This window comes from Sylvia atricapilla, chromosome 9 (genome assembly GCF_009819655.1).
Source record: "Sylvia atricapilla isolate bSylAtr1 chromosome 9, bSylAtr1.pri, whole genome shotgun sequence".
Lineage (NCBI taxonomy): Eukaryota > Metazoa > Chordata > Aves > Passeriformes > Sylviidae > Sylvia > Sylvia atricapilla.
Window position 1 is genome coordinate 4,876,574 of NC_089148.1, and position 17,479 is coordinate 4,894,052.

Consider the following 17,479-nt stretch of genomic DNA (forward strand, 5'->3'; position numbering starts at 1 on the left):
GTAACCATAGCTTGGTCCAGTGGGATGATTTTGGCCTCCATATAAGCTGATCTGAGCAGTGAATTGTATCACAAACTTTTAAGTTAAGCAACCTAAAGCTCTGTTTAAATCAATCTGGAAACTGAAGCAGGGCAGCCCCTGCTTTTTTTAGTTTGCCACATTGGCTGTTGTGGGCATTTTCAGATGTCTTGGTGTTTCCTACTGGAGAAAAAAAGGTTGGGTTGATGGGAGAAGACAGTGGTTTGATGGATAAATGCCTTGGCATCTTCCCTGCTCTGCTCAGCCAGCAAAAATGAGCATAGAAGAGGAGTAATTGCAGTTGGAGTGCATGGTGGCTGGGGAGGGAAGAGAGGATAATTTGCTGTAGGATCTGATTTTTGTTGGATGAGGAGCTGCTGGGGATTGTAGAGGTTTAAGGGTTCTTCATCACTGCTGCTACATCTTCACAACAGCAGCAGAGACTCACTCATAGCAGCAGGCTGGTAAAAGAGCAGCTAAAGAATGCAGCTATAATTTGTAAGGAATATATGTGGGAGGACAGTAGTTGTTGCTTTCATTGCTTTGAACTTGAGGATTGTCCTCATCTTACTGGAAAAACTGTCAGGCAGGAGGGGAGTAAACCCACAGATTTTTTTTTCCTTAAAATCGTTAGCAGAGATGCATACTTGGATTCTGTACTTCTTAATGCATTAGGAGGGAGATCATAGATTTCAGTGGTGTTTGGGAAAACATAGCTTTTCCTGTGCTCAGGGAAGGATGTGGTGTCTTATTTCTCCATCTTACTGCTGTGGACAGAATAGAGGAATAACAGATTGTTTGTTGTGAAGTGACAAGAAGACTCTGGGCCGTTGTTGCTCGTGATTCCACACAGGGTGGAGGGCTGGTGGCTTTGTCTGTGTGTCTGCTGAGCACTTGAGTTGTTGCACTGGACAAAGTACTGCAGGAAGCCTTCCAGCTCTACTGGAGTCATCACCAGCTGCAGCCCTGCTCCTAGTCCTGCCTCTGGGCCACCTTTCTAGACTTTTCTGCCCACTGCTGCACTTCTAATTTAAGACAAAATTTTGACTGTAAGTTTGGGGACTTCCCAGATGACCAGAGGAGGGGGAAATGGCTTAAACAGTGTTCTGAAGTTGAGTATTTAAATTCCTCTGAGTTAAATCAGCAGGTACTTGTTCAGATCAATGTAATCCTGTGAGTTGGGGTGGAATAAACTTTTTTGAGTGACATTAGGTCTGCTTTCTCTTCTTTCTGTATTCCAGTTAGACTTCTCTTGGGTTATTCACACTGGCTTCTACACTCAAGGGATTTATCATAAGGAACCAGAAGGCTGAGGAGTCTCTGAATCCCTTGGGATTGTGGGATTGTGTTGAGTCCCATTTTACTGATGGGACTCAAATCAGAGGTACTTAGGAGTATTGCTAGACTTAATATTCTCTTCCATCTTCAGGGAAAAGAAATACAGTGTTTCTGAAAGTACTTACTATGTCCTGAATACATCAGCAATCTCTTTCTCATCTTTTAATTTCATTGGTTTTGGTGATGAAAGTGTCCTCTAGTGCTCAGCCTGACTGAACAGTTTTCTACCTTGTCTAATGGTGGTATGGGTAAAGCTGATTTTTATTTTATTTCTCTCCCTCCTCTCCTCTGAAGCATTGTCTGTTTGGAGTCTGCAGGCCCTGCTTGTTGTACAGCTGAATTCTCTGAGAGCTACTCTCTAGGTGTTAGAAAATGAGAAATTAATTTTGAGTGTGGAACCTCTAAGATTGATTCTGCCAGAGTAGTTAGTTAGGGGAACATTTCTTGAACTACTTAAAGGAAGCTACTTTTTTGTTTGGAAAGCAGAAAAGCAGACCTTTTGGGCATTAAGCATCTTTGTTTCAGACTTTGGTGTTTCATGATGCCTGGATTTAATGAGGCCTTGAGATTTGTTCCTATTTGGTCAGGCTACAGCAAAGGGCAGTTTGTTTGGGGCCTGCCTGTTTTGAGCCCCCTGGATCCCCCATGGTCTGTGCTGTGTTATTTACCACATCTTAACTTCCCTACATATGAAGAATAAATGAGGTTTTGATAAATCTGTTGGGAAGACCATTTCCCTCCTTTGTTTTATGATAATTCTGTAAATTGTGCTGCTGTCTGTTGCAGTGAAATTCTCCTGGTATTTGCTTTGCCATGTCCTGTGTTGGTCTCGCCATGATGTGAAGAAAGCACGTGGGTATTGCTGTGTGTCAAACAGCTGTGACTCTGTGATAATCTTTTTTTAACCCAAGCAGCCTTTGACATCCTTGGTTCCTTCTGCAGACAGAACTGGTTTTGGCAGGGTCTTGGGGCATTCTTGCTCTCAATTCAAGGTACACTTGAGCTGTTATGAGGCGTCTTTAGGGCAGATTTTCCAAACCAGCCTAATAATAACTGAAAATTATAACTGGAAATACTAATCCTCTATACCTATGGAGAAGGAGGGATGGGACAAGACTTCTACCTGTTGAAGTTGCCTGTCTTGAAGTGTAGTGTAAATACTTGTCAGTGATAATGCCATGACCAAACTTCTGAGCAGAGAGACTTGATCCAGCCAGATATTTCCTAGGAAAAAGCCAATCTGTTGGTAAGAATAGTGTTCAAAGGATTTAAGCAACATTTATAAGGATTAAGAAGAACCCAGACCCACCAAAAGTGTATAAAACCATGAAAACTGTAGCAGCTCTTAGAGCTCAGACATGTTGCTTCTCTTATTAGTAAAATAAAGGAAATATTATTTCAATTTTAAGAAAAAGGTGAGATTTCTATATTCGTTAATGATTGCAAATTAAATTACTAAAATGTGCAGAGTAAACTTGCAGTAAAAATCTGGAAGGTGTTTCAGCTTGTCTTAATACCATTGACAGTTGTAATATTGAACATATATATGAAATCTTTATCTAGGAAAGAAGTAAAGATAAAGAAGATAAAATCCTTAATATGCATTGTTGACATGCATTTGAATTATTACAGCAGGCCTTAATTTATTAGTATGTCACACAGATTATGCCAGGGCATGAATTTCTGGCAGGTTTTCCACCCAGCTTGAGCATACTATTATTTGATTTAGAGATTTATTTTGTTTTGAGGTAAATGGTAGGAAATATGAGGCTTGGGGCAAAGACATCTGTAGGGGATTATGGCTTGCTCTGACTTCAGCTGAAGTTTTCTGGTTTTGATTTCAAAACCTAAAATCATCTCTAATGCTTGAAAGCACCCAGAAAAATGTTTCCAGAGTGTTTCTAACGAAGATGTCAACTGCTTGCTGATGCTGCTTGTGCAACTACAGACTATTTTGGTTGCTTCCATCATAGGTGGCCAGTCAGAAGTCAGCACTAAAAAAAGTGCTGTGTCTGCCTGTAACATTACCTGGTAAGAATTTGGGGATACTCATTGAAGATCAGTTAAAATTCTGTACTCTTTGATTAAAGATGGTTACAAAAATGTATCTTCTGTCCTGCATAACTGATTCTGTTAATTCATGAAATAACTCTTTGAGAACTGCTATGCTGGAGCATTAGGTGATATGGGTCAAGAGTGTTTTGTCTTCAGGAAGGACAGATCCAAAAGACGTGAAGATCTTTGGGCCTTTAAGGACTTGGGTGCAGGAAATTTTTTGTGTATAATGGGAAATGCTGTTGAATATACGGATTTCAGATTTTTGTATTAAAGCAGCATGATTCACCTGGTTTCCCTGCTATATTGTCAAATGCTGAAGCACAGTGCCAAAATTATTCTATTTTCAAAGTTCTTTCGGACATTCTGGTATACTACACGAAACAAGTGACTGAAATCCAATTGGTTGCAAAGTGGAATGCAGGGGCTGCATTAGTTTGTGCAGCCTGAGTAACACAAATGTCAAGTTAATAACTGCTAACTGTGTAGTGACATGTCAAGTCTTTTGATGGCGTTGTCTCTTCTTGCTTAATATGCCTCAAAGATTCAGAAGATGTCCTCTCTGAGTGAGGACAGTCACTACCCTTCCCCACCCTCCAAATGTAGCAGTGAGTTGAGCAAGGCTGGTGATGTTTGCTGTGGGATTTGGTGGAAGGGGCCGGAGTGGGTGAACCCGAGGCACACAGCAATTCCTGAAGGCAGGACAGTGCCATGTGGCTGTGGTTTGTCAGTGTCTGGGGTCCTGCTTTGGGCTGTGGAGGTGACTCCATAGGACTTTAAAACGAGCAACTAAATGTTTGTCAGAAATAACACCAGGGTGATGGAATGGGCTACATAACCTTTTGAGACCCTTTCTAGGCTTACAATTTCATCTTCAGTTGGGATGTGTTAATCCATTGCTATGGAGCCTTTTCCTCAGCCTTTGCAGAAGACAGTGAGGTCTGGTCTGACTGCTGAAAGGGAGACTGCTGTCTGGAAAACTGGATTCACATTAGTCTTTTCTACAGTTTATGTTTAGTAAAGGTCTGCTAAACTCCCATGTTTTTCCATATATGATTCATAAAGCAGATACTGATTTGTAGTCAGCTGAACATTCATGTGAACTTTTCTGACACAAAACTAGGAAGGACTCTGTCTTTAGATTTAAATTTGAAATCAAATTATTTGGGTTTTTTTTAATAAAAATGGTTAGGCCTCACAAGTAGATTTAACCTTGGGAATTATCAATTTGCTCAGATGCTTGCTCCTGACCAATCCGTTAGTTTTCAAAGTGGGAAAGGAGGTTACTGGTTAACTGGGAGCACCTTGGGAGCACTCAGTGGGGCAGTGGTGGCAGCAGATCTGTTTGGGGGCAGTTGGGGCCTGCTGGAGCAGAGCTACACAGGTCAGCTGGACTTGGGCCAGGGAGCTGCATCTCTTCACCCAGGCTGGATTTCCTCCAGACCTGTTGGGGTTTGATGAGCCTCAAAACTTCAAGCTGCCCATTTCTTGGAGAGGACAGTTCTTGTAATAGTGTATCCATCTGCTTCCCTTCTTCTTTGCTAATAGCATTTGCTAGCTCTGAGTTGGTTGGATTGGTCACAGGTTTCTCCTTCAGCTGAACACAGAACACAGTAACTTCCCATATTCCAGGAGTATCATGTGTTTCAGTGATGGATTTGGGTACTGTAGCCAGCAGCCCTTCTGGATGAGCCACTCCTGAACTGAGGAGAAGCAGCAGCAGAGGACTGTGGGAGAGTCGTGTGTTGCTAAGCCAGAAATTATTCTAATATTCTGTAGCTGGAAAGTAAGTTTATCTCAGGACACCATTGCCTGTGTGTTTGTGATAGAGAATAGGGAGCAGCTAATGAGACTGCTGTAAACAATTGACAGTGATGTTCTGAGTACCCATTTAATTATCATAAAGAGAGGATATAATTCTCCCTGACTGATGTTCAGCCTTCTGCTGTTACTGTGCTTTCAGAGTATGGTTTGCATGCATTTTCAAGATGGAGAATTGAAAAGAATTTCTAAGATGTAGCTTGAAATTAGGATCCTACCCAAATGTAATACGAGTGTTTTTGTCCTGGCTTGCTTGTACCATGTGGTGTCCTTTCAAACCTCTTGATAATGAATAACTGCTTAAAACTTTTGGTTATGTCATGTTTGTGCACAGATGTGTGTTTCATGTGATGTTGACGTGATTGGAAGTTTATAAAATAGGACTGGCAAAAACCAGTTTACAGTTACTGCATTACCACAATATTTAAGTATCAATAATTTTGCTTTAATAAGGCTTGTGCTTTGGAAGGCCTTGACTATCTGGACATAGATCTTAGTGTTAGAACTTGGAGAGCACATGTTAAAAGCACTCAACTCCACCGTGTCTGTCATAGCTGACTTGGTACAAACACAGTATGAGGGATTACTTGTGCTTTATTTCTGCCACCTCTGATGGTACTATCTAATGGATTTGCTCTTTACCCATCTGCTGCTTAGCAATGAAGACAGTATCTCAAATTCCCAGTAACTGACTCCTCTTAAATGATCACTTCCTCTGTGTTGGAGTCATTCCAGCTTTACTGAGCATAAGGGTCAGCATTTGCCACTGTGCAAGGGGTAATTTGAGGCAGGGACTGAGAGGAAGGGGTTCTCTAGGGAACACCAAAAATGAGCAGCGATATGAGTTGTATATCCCAAGCTGGTAGTGGAGGTTGGAGGCAGCAGGAAACTTGTAGAGCTGAAAGTCAGCATTTAGATGCTGCGGTTGTTGTTCTCTGATGCAAAGTGGAGTGGCCCTTCCCGAGGGAAATGTGTCTCTGCTCTCCAGCTCTGCAGGCAGGTGAGAGGGCACGTTTTGTCTGCATTGCAAGAGTGGCACTGAACAGACCGTGGCTTCCTTCCTTTGAACTGGGTTCTCTGTGCTTGTCTGGGAGATCCCATGCAGTGTCCAGGGAGGGCTGGTATCTGCTGCCTGACCTGATCAGGCTTCTGCAGGGCTGGCTTGGAGAGGAGAACTTTCTGAGACTGATGTGATGATACCCATCTGAAGCTTATCTCAGTGCTCAGATATCTGCATTTTCTGTAATTCTGGAAATGGTTTTTGTGGTGCAGAAGCTGTTAAAAGAAGTAATGTTCACTTGTTCTAACATCTGTTGTCTGCAGTTTCCAGTCCCGTGAGACAAGTGAAGGTTTTACCAAGTCAGGAACTGTAATAGCGCAAATTACTGCTGGTGTTACTATACATTTATCACCACTGAGACCTGGTAGTGTACACTCTCATTAGGGTGGGTTTGAAAGGGAAAAAAAGAGTGTGAGAAATGCCTCACTTCTTAAAATTATAAAAGATTTATTGAACCTCAACAAGGCGCTGAGTAAGGAAGAAGGGACAGCGCTTGGCTGCAGCCAGAGGCACACTGCCCACACCCCTAACAATCCTTATATGTGCTGTTGACAAGCCAGCCCTCCTCACACTCGTGCATATGTCACTTCTCTGACCCAGCTCCTCCTCCATCTCCTCTCGGAGTCTGTGCACTCCTTCCTGCTTCAACTTTCCCAGTGGTCAGAGATCAACTTTCAACATTACAAAACTTATATTAAAAAACCACCAGATCTTCACAGAACTTCTTCTAACCTTATAACATACATTAAACATTCAACAACACACATCACACTAACTGTTTATTACAAGAGCATAGTTCAGGGGGGTTTTTGTTGTTGTTCAGAAAATAATTCTGTTGCTTCTTCTTGCTCGGTCTCAAGACCTTGTGGGAATTATTGTGGCAAGTTCAGTTGTAAATGTCTCACATCCCTCTTGAGGCTGTAGTCCTAAGAACTGGTAACCCATTCGGTGTGCTTCCCCAAATTTCCTAATTGTGGGCAGTGAGGAGCAGAGCTTTATTTTTGGTGTCTGTCTTCCTTTAGGGAGGGGGCTGTCAATGGCTGAGAGGATTGGAGGGCAATTTTGAAGTTTTTGTGCACTTGTACCTTTAAGATTGCCTTAGCTTTGAGAAATCTGCTTGTCCAAGGGATAGTGTAAAGATTGGAGGAGATACGCAGATGTATTATATATTTGATCTTGTATGTTTTGCCTTCCCTTGTTCTCAGGTCAGCTGCAAAATTGACATATTGTCAGCCAGTGCAGTAAATGTAGTACTGCATGGATGTGCCATAATGGTATTCCATACTGTTGCTAGTAGAAATTTTCATTCAAATTGTATTCCTTAACATATGACAATATATCAGTGTCTTGAATTGCCACACATATTAAGTATCCATTTCTTATTTTCTGAGCATGTATTTTTTATAGCTATAAATTCTTTTTACTGTTACTAAACCAGACTTTTCCTATGCTGGAAATAGTGTCAGGTTATGACGGTGCTACACTGTCAGGACTTGGAAGGTAAGCAAGGTAAAGGTGTCTGGAGTTTCTGTGCTTTTCCTCTTGGGAAGCATCCATTTAGAGGTTATTTTTATCCCTGCTGTCTTTAGTAAAATTCCTCATAACTAGTAGGTCAATATGATGACTGAGAAAACAGCATAGTCGTTATTTTTTAAAAAATGACTGTGGAAACACAGCTGAGCTTTCCTGAGCTAGTCCTAACACTGTATATTGATTGCCAGCTATTCTTGCTTCAATTGGAAAATAAGGTTGTTGTGTATAAGTTTTCAGGTTACTCTCCTGGCTTAAATTTTGGAGTTCTATGGAACAGATCCAGGCATATTGCTACTCCTGTGGCTGGACCCATTTCTGAGGCATTAGCTCATGTTCTGGCTCCAGGTTTAAGGAGAGGGAGAGCAGAGGGTCCAGTGGAGGCAGTGGAATGCCAGAAGCCTGAGCAGTGTGAGAGATTTGTATGTCCCTCTCTGTAGATTAAATCAGAGATTAAGAACACATTAACTTCTCTTAGGAGCTCTTTTACCTTTGGGGCACATAATTTTAAAGTCTTGGAACAAAGAAACTGACTTCCATGAAGAAAGTGAGTTTGAGTGAAACTGACTGCAAGGGTACTTCTGCCCTTATCCGAGGAGGAGGATTGTCAGCTCTGATCAACTGGAAAGAGTTGCTTTTGTGGTTTGTTTTGAGGATGATTATTCTGACTTGCTTCTAATAGAGGAGAAGGAGGAAGATGGGATTAAGAAAAACTGTGTTCTGTGTCCCATTTCTCAACATCCTCCTCAGCTATGGTGAGAGCACAGAAGGAACAGAGCAGGATTCCCTGTGGAAGGGGCTTGTATTCAGATGGTGATTGCTTTGCTTTAAGATCTGCTTGCAGAAGTGTAGGTTTGTTTTGTTTTGTTTTTTTACTGGTGGTGAAATACTTGTTTCTGTGGCTTTGATCTACAGCTATAATCTGATTAAACTGCAGGTCAAGGAAATTAGCTCTACCCTGACTTCAGCTGCCTGTAAGAGGAATAATAAGATTTAAACTACTTAGCATATAAAATTGACAATAAGATGGTTCTGTTAAAGGTGTTCTTCATTGGTGTGTGTTAGCAGTGTTCTTCCAAGGCACGTGGAACATTTAATTCCATGACCCACAGCCTGAAGATCTTTTGCTACCTCAGTAAGAGCTGCCATCACCCAATCCTGCCAGCTCCCAAAGCAAGCACTTCCAGAACTTTATGCAAACTATGGTCATTTAAATGAGGTGGCAACACTTGAAGCTTGGAGCACTAAGAACTTGCTCTAAGAGGTAAAGCTGTTAAGTGCTGCGCTCCAGATGTGAATGATGTCTTGGATGCAGTGCTTAGGGGCTTCTGAGCAACCAATCTCCCCTAAATATGCTGGGCAATATTCAGTGTCCATGCTGTTAGTGTTCCCTACTGCTTCCACCTGAATCAGCACAGGTATGCTTAAATACAGACAAATAAAGAAAAAAAACCCCAAACCACTGAGTATTGAAACCATTCTAAATTTTTGTTTAATATTACTTATTTTGAGGAAAATCTAAAATGGTAGTTGCAGGTTGTTGCTTTGAAGTTCCTTCTGGGTGTGAGCCTTGCCAAATAATGAAAATACGAAATTAAAATATTAATCTACTATGCTAGTATAAAAATCTAACTTTTCTACCCAAATGAAAGAATTCCCACGTTTTTTTGTATATTCTCTGTATTTTTGTATTCCATTTCAGAAGAATGAAAAACTTTCTGGTGGTGCCCTTGATGAACCTTGGGATCAGTCACCTCCTGCTAAGGCATGTTAGGCTGCTGGTGCTTTTCATTGTGGTAGTTTTTGCACACACCTCCAGGAAAGAGAACTGCAGGAACATGAATTTCTGCTTGGAGTGAAACTCCTGACCATTGAATGTTTTTTAGTTTTTAGACTCACAGAACATGTGATTGGGTTCTGATGGCTTTTATAAGCCCAGCTGCCTGGATCACTGCCCGTTTAGTCATGTAAATCCTCAATTCCTTATCGGTGGGGGTGTGTGTTACTGAGCTTTGCTGAGGGAAACTGATACAGCTGCTAATGCTTATGGCTGTCAGGGGAAAACCAGGTGGAATGCCCTTCAGGAAGCGTGAAAGCAACTCTGTGTTCTGTGTGGCTCTGTGAGCTCTGGGGTTTTCCACAGATTTTGTTGAACTCGTCGTGCCGCAGCAGATCGCGCCTGGCACATCCTCCCTGTGAAAATGAGAGAGGTGTGGTGTAAGTGAGGCTTGACTTCCAGAAATAGAGGATGTTAGCTGGGTAGCACAAAACTGCTGCTTTGAGAAGTTGGGCTTAATTTTATTGGCTTATCTGTGCTTGATAATGAAGCTTGGTAGCAGACCCCTGCTTCTGTAGAATGGATGTGGCCCTATTAGAGATGCAGGGTGGTGGATGCAGAACTGAAAATTTGTTATTGGGTGCTCAGAGTTATAGCAGACAGATACTGGAACAGAAATCAGTACTTTTGGGGACAGTGGTAAATAGATCCATTTGTTCAGTGATATGCAAATACAGTTGGAAGTCAGATGGCAACAAGAGGAAAACTTGAATAGTTAACCAAAGAGGCTGTATGACCTTTTCTTAGATGATTTTAACATCAAATTAAGCGAGCTTGCTCTAGTAGGTGCGACTGCATGATCTTTTGATGTTTCTTTCAGTGTGATGGGGTAAATACATCAAAATATATATACAGCAGACATGTCCCAAGATTTATGGGATTATCTTCTGTACTGCTTACCAGCTTAAGGGAAACAACCTGTTTTCTTATTCTGCTTTGGGAAAACTTAATTGATCAAGAATGGTAAAAACTTGGAGGAGGGAAAACGAAATGTGTCTTTCTTGTCTTCCTTTGCCAAGTCCAGTGGTTCGTTAGGATTAAATGTGACCTCTGAGCTCCAGCAAAACAGAATTTTATATACTCCTCAGATTCTTAAGAGAAGTTTCTTTTGTCTTCTGTGGGGGCTTAGATTTTCATTTATTTTATACCTTTAGAACATCAAGAGATGGTCCTGACTGCTGTGTTTTTAAAGTTTGAAGCTTTTCGATTTTATAAATAAAATTTAAATTGCTTTAGCTATCAAATGTTTTTACTGAATTGGGTGGGAGGCTGTTGTATTTCAGTTTAAAGTTTGACTAAAGCACAGAGCTGAATCTACATATTTGGTTAGGAGATTATAAAGAGTAGCTATTATGATATATCAAGGTGGTATATGTAAATACTTAAAACATACTTTCTGAATTGTGGTTGTTCTTATTTGATTCTGGACCAAAAAAAACCTTTGGGAATCTTGACTGAACTGCTGAGTCCAGTTGGCAAGGAGGTACTTGAGAATATTCTTGAAATGATACAATGTGTAAACAAGCCCTACCAGGTTTTCTCCAAGCGACCTTTTTGTCCAGAATGAGTCATTCTGTGTAAATTCAGTATGAGGTCGTGCAGTAACAGGCAGAAAAGCTTGTTGAATTCTGGGGTGATCGAAGGAACCATTGGCACTGTGAGAATCTCCTTGTAGCTGTTACCAGTGAACTCCAGTGGGTGCTCACTAGGAGTCCCTGAGCACCAGCAAAGGCCCATTGTGAAGCTGGTTTAAGGAACAGGCAGCACATCTTCTCTCTTATCTTCTCCCTCCCTCCCTCCCTCCCTCCCTCCTCTCTCTCTCTCTCTCTCTCTCTCTCTCTGGCTAATACTTTGCCACTGATGCAGAACCAATTTTGTACCCAGCTGCTCCCCCTTATCCTGGCTTAGAATGCAACTATTTGAAATAAATTATTTCTAGGTGGAAATGAGAAGCAGCATACTATTGTTAGATTGACTCTTGTAATTCCTTTGGCCTCTAGGAAGTACTGAAATAATTTCTATATATTTTATTAAAAATTAAAGAGACAGTCCCTTCAGTATTGCTTGTTACAATTTTATGAATACACAGGGTAGTCTATGTTACAGCCAGTGAAGCGACTGGTGCTAGTCTCTTGCTCTGTGAGCCCATGAGTCTTCTCTTCCAAGAAAAGTGTATTTCAATAAGTCTTTATGGTAGAAGCTTGGGTCTATCCATATGATTGGGTCAGTGCATGTACAGAGAGTCTGTCAGAAGTCACACTGATGGAGAGGCTGAGACTCTATCTGAATTCTGTAGGCAACAGTGAGGGCAAACTTCTGGGGGGGAAAAAAGCACTTCTGTATTTCCCCTTTTAAAGATTATACTTAGTAGAAGGTAGTTCCACACAAGTAATTTCCAGAGGAGCAGTTCTTGGCTTTTAAAGGGCAGAGCCTTTGTGTCTGGAAGAGAATTCTGGGTTCGTGCCTGTGGGTGCAGCCCTGTGTGTCCTGCTGGGGCTGAGCCTCTCACCAGTCATGGCTTTGGCAGGACAGAGCGTGTTCTCGGCTCAGACCTTCACAGCACTGGAAGATGTTTGAAGCATGAGCCAGACTGTAGAAACTTGGCTGGCTGCTCAGAAAAGCGAGATTCCAGCACCTGAGCGAGTCAGCTTTTCCTTGGGAGCAGTGACATCACTGGCTGCTGAGTTCCAGCTCCACACATCTGTGCCTGACTGGGCTTGTGGGTCAGCAGCGCAGGGGCTGCGGAGGCACAGCACACAGGGGAGATTCCTGTCCCTCCTCAGCTCTTCTTGGCTCCATGGGGGCAGGTTCTGCTCATTCCTGTCCTCTGGCTCCAGCCACAGAGAGCCCTCCCTTAGGTGCCCTCCCTTAGGTGCCTTTTGTTACCTCTGTGTGGACTTTCGGCTTTCTCCTGACACAGTTGCTAAAAGTTGCATCGCTTGTCTCTGTTATCTCTTCCAGTGTTTCCTGCTTTTAGGAGTTAAAAAACCATGTTAACACCTTCTTAAAATAAGTAAACTGAAAAAGTTGTCTTAAAGGCATTAAATTTGGATCAGGTGAGGAATGTACAGATTCACCTCTGATACAGTTAACGTGTTCTTGATTTTGTTCTTGACAATTAAAGCTCTTGGGCATCCCATTGCTTCTCAAATGGAGGTGGCTATGGTGAGCTATTATTAATGCTTGCATTTAATTAACAAATTTTGTGGAAGGGCTTACCAATTTATATCTTCCTAGTAATGTGGGGATTTGCACAGGATGCTCAGTGCCAGAGTTGTAGATAGTCACCTATAGTTGCCATTCTTTGTGTGTGTACTATATCTTTTTTTCCTTGAAAACCTGATCAAAGCATTACTTTAGGATGCAGTTCAAGGAAGAGGGGTAATTGAGGAAGCCACAGTCTAATCCCTTCTCCCTGTGAAAATTGTGCAGCATGGGGGCAGGAGGGCTGTACTGAGGTGCTGACAGACACTGACAGGAGTGTTGTTGCTCTGACTCTCTTGGCTCTTGCCTTTCATGTGTGACACCCTAGAGTTGATACCAAGTTCCCAGGTAATTATCACTAATGTTGGCAGGACACTGCTGCCACATGAAACTTAAAATATAAACCATAATGTGTAAGCATTTTAGTTTGTATTTGTTCAGAAAGAGGCATAAGCAGGGAAAAGTGAACAGTTGACTACTGTTATGGGGTGAACTAAAAGCAGTCACACTGTTGAACAACTATAGTTTAAATCCTGCATGGGGTGAACTAGAGCAGAGTGAGTTGTAAGCAGATTCACCATTGCATGAATGTGCTTCAGCATAATTCAGTTATTTTGGTCTGTCTGCTTCTAATTGATTGTCTTATTGTTTTCTTACAGGCAGGCAGAAGTCCTGAAGGCTGACATGACAGGTAATTGCCTTTATTATACAGTTGAACTAGCTTATTAATAATATTTAATTCATAGTTTTGTTTTCCTTTTGTGTTCCTTTTGCTTTCATTCCTGAGAATTTTCTGGAAAGTGTATCACTTATGTTAAGACTTGTTCTCTTTATATAAATAAATAAATAGTATTTTAACACCTGTACCTCTTTTGCCTGTACCTAGTACATATTTTTGAAGTTGACTTTGGATGTTCTAAACATTTGGAGATGAAGATCATGTGTCTTCTTCTCTCTGAGACTCCTGCCCAGACTAGCACAGGAACTCTGTACTTGGGAATTAGCCAGGATTTGGGGGTTTTAAGGAACCTGGGGTGAGGAAATGCTGATCTGAGCACTACTACATGTTGGGAAAGTGCAGCCCTAGATGCAGAGAAATTCTGTGAGCTGTGATATAAGCCATATGTATTAGTGGGAAATTGAAATGGTTTATATAAATGAATTGGCCCTGCAGAAAAAGGTAGCTTCCCTCATGAACCTTTGCTCAGCTGTGCTTGCTACACCTGGGTGTAGTGAAAGTAGCAGCCTGGCATACTCCCCATAGGAATATTAAAGCAGCTGGATCCACCCAAACCTAACAGCAGTGGCTCCACCATCAGCATCAGGGTGGTTTCCCTGGGGTGAGGCCCATCCCTTGTGCTCCTGCAGCCCCAGCCCAGGTGGTTGTAGAAGCCATGGGAATTGGAACTCTGTAACTCAATAGCAGGGAGCAGTGTTTGCACTCCCCCTCTGGGACAGAGAGCAGATGACTCCTGAAGAGTTATAAAATGGCAGGCATGCAGCAATACTTGCCCACAGTGTTCTCTAAATACCAACAGTGTGTGTCCATGGACTGTTCTGTTAGCATCCCTCCGTAGATTTATTGTCTGCTAGTTATTTTCAGGCTACGCTGGAAATTTTTCTAAATTGATCCAGTGGCACGAATTCTGCAGTTTAATAACTTACAGAGAACAATGTCCTTGTCCTTCGGTTTTTAACTTGCCAGCTGCTAACTTTGTCACATGTAGTTCTGGTGTTGTAGGAGTCTCACCAGTTAATCAGTGAGCACCCAACCCTCAGCCTCTCTGTAGTTCTTATATTTTCGCTATTCTGAGGAAACTGATAAAAGCAGGTGTTTGGTGGAGTGTATCTTACACTGAGCTCTATTCTTTCATTTGGTAAATGAGTGAAAAATCAGATTACCTCCATAAATTTGTTTGTCTTAGGTTATTTTTCTTTCTTTCTTGTTGCTCAGATTCAAAGCTGGGTCAGCAGAAGTCTGGACATCCAGACAGGCTCTCCAGGACTTATATCAAAAAATGCTAGTGACTGATTTGGGATACGCTTTAGATAAAAAGTGGAGCAGGACTGTAAGTACCTCATTGAATTTGTGTATATGTATGTAATCTAGGCTGGGAGCAGGAAACCTTGAGACTTCCAGAAGAGCAATTTTACCTATGGAATGGTTCCTTATTTCCTTTAAAATGAGAGCTGTGCAGGGGCGAAACATGAGGAATGCACTGCAGAGCTGATAAAGAGCATTCAGTAGGTTAGTATTTTACCTCTGGCAATTCAGAAGCAGCCATGTCACGCAGGAATGGGTTTTGAAGAGGCAGATGGGGTGGAGAAACTAAGGAGCACCGGTCCTGCTCTGCTATGAGGAAGGGCTGAAGTCTGCATTTTTCAGAAAGGGGGAAATTTGCCTGATATAATCACCTGGAGCTTTGAGCAAGGTCTAACAGGAGCTGAGTAACTGCTGAAGAGCTGTGTTTTAAGCCTGGTGAGGTAGAGCAGGGCAGAGGTAGGAATAATCAGGGGAGAACTTAATGGGTTGCTCGTGATGCCTTACAAACCAGGGAAAGATCCAGCTGTGTTTTCTCCATGCCCTGAATCCATTCCCTGCTATTTAAGGTGCAGACATGGGTTGTAATAAGTTTGGTTAACAAAACATATGGTTCTTTCAGTTTGAGGGAAGCCAGGTGAATAGGCTGGCTGAGTTCTCTTCTCCATGCTTCCATTTACTGCATGATTTTAATCCTCATTTCTGGACCCTACATCTTGTTTTAGGGAGGGGCTTTTATGCTGCCTAAAATAGAACAATTGCAAGCAAATATTAATAACGTTAGCATTAGCCATATACATATATATACATATATGCGTGTATATGTTAGCTATATATATGGTGTGTTAGGATCTGTTTCCCTAGATATGAGAGGTGAGGAAAGGTGGTTATTCTATATTTAACAATTTTTAAATAATTTGTTTAATTGCCTGAATGTTGCCTGAATTTGAACATTCTTCATGTCTGATGCTGTATAATAAAACAGTTCTTTCCTGTTGTTTATGCCATCTGCGTAAGACACTTCCAAAGTAAAAAGATAAATGCTTCTTTTATTTTCAGTTGGAATCATGCCTTTAAAAATCAGATCACAACACTCCAGGGTCAGGCGAAAAACAGAGCAAATCCGAATCGGAGCGGAAGTCAGGCGAACCTTTCTCTGTTTTTAGAAGCAGCTAGTGGCTTCTACACACAGGTGAGTTGCACAAAGTAGAAGATGGATGGAGGATCAGTTTTAGGTGTGTAAAATCTGTTCTTTGCCCTTAGCTTAGGAAACTGCTGCTGTATCGCATTGAGCAGTCTGCCTTGCTAACCATGGTGCTCTCAACAGGAAATGTCTGCAGAGCTGACATCTTTGATCAATCTTGAGCTGAAACTTCTCTGCATGTCATAGTTGTTTTAGTGCAATTTAAGTTCCTTTCTAATAGAATCTGCTTTAAAGCCTAAACCCCACTGTTTTGGGTAAGGTCAAAGGTCCATTCTTACTGTGCTCTGCTGTGACTGCTCAGAGCAGCTATAAAGCAGCAGGAAGGGTAGAGTGATACTTCTTTGCACTGTTTCTTGCCTTCTTGGTGTGCATCTGTTGTCTTCTTGAACTACTGCCTGTGTGAATCCTCTTAACTATTAGGTCTAGCCTTCACTGACTCTCCAGTCCCTCTTAAAGCCTTTTACTCTGTCTCTACAGTGACCTGTGGTGAGGAATTTTGTCTTTTAGTTGTAATGTCTTAACAAAAATAACGACACAAAAAACCTCAAGCCCAAGAGATGAGTAATTGATGATTTCGTTGTATTCTTAGTTATTTTTGTTCTGTCATTTCTCTAAAATTCCCATTTGGCTTCTCATTCCTATGTATGTGTTTGTGGGCCATTGTCTTAATTCCTTTTCATTCTCTGTTTAGTGAAGGATATGCAAGGATAATTAGTTGTTCTTGGATTAAGTTACTCAGGAACAGAAATATGTACAGAAGACGAAGATGAACAGGATGTCTGTGATGGCCTAATGTTTTGGTTTTTGCCTCTTCCATCTGACTTCTAGTGTGGATGATGAGCATTGAGGTGTCTTTATTTTCAACAACAATTAGAACAATTAATTCAGTTCTAGGAATTTTTCTTCCCCTAAAGCAAAACTATATTGTTGAGTGCTCTTGGGCTAAGAATCTTCTGCAAAGTTTTCAGTTAATTGCCAAAGGGGTGTGATTGCTATTCCTATACTTATTTCTGACTGACTTACTTTGGCTACACTCTTTCCTATGCTAGATTCCATTAGAATTCAGCTTTAAATTATGGAGAGTAAGAGTCAGTGTATGATAATGGCCTTAGTAAAGATAACTTGCCTTTCTGTACTTTTCCCCCCTCATTGGTGTCTGCTTCAACAACATTGTGGTTGCTGAATCCTCTCTGTGTTCAGAGTAACTTTGTCATGGCTGATTTACACTGTCTTCAGCTTACAGCACTCACAGTAGGTCATTCATGATGTATCATTTCCTAGCTGGATTCCAGACATCTGCAATGCCAACCCCAAGGTACCCTCGTGGCTACCCTTTTTTCCCTTCAGCATTGTTTTTTGGAAAGCTGCTTG

The 17,479-nt window shown here is 41.6% G+C and overlaps 1 protein-coding gene across 2 annotated transcripts in view; it reads left to right on the top strand.

The window, feature by feature from the left end:
* The first annotated feature begins 14,817 nt into the window (after positions 1-14,817).
* The window catches only part of SMG7 (SMG7 nonsense mediated mRNA decay factor), a 29,226-nt gene continuing 26,564 nt past the window's right edge, over positions 14,818-17,479 (top strand). For both annotated transcript variants that reach the window (XM_066324672.1, XM_066324673.1), the window contains exons 1-3: positions 14,818-14,932; positions 15,054-15,055; positions 15,964-16,096. In XM_066324672.1, coding sequence (XP_066180769.1) covers positions 14,882-14,932; positions 15,054-15,055; positions 15,964-16,096 — 186 coding nt within the window. In that variant the 5' untranslated portion in view covers positions 14,818-14,881. The remainder of the gene's footprint in view (positions 14,933-15,053; positions 15,056-15,963; positions 16,097-17,479) is intronic.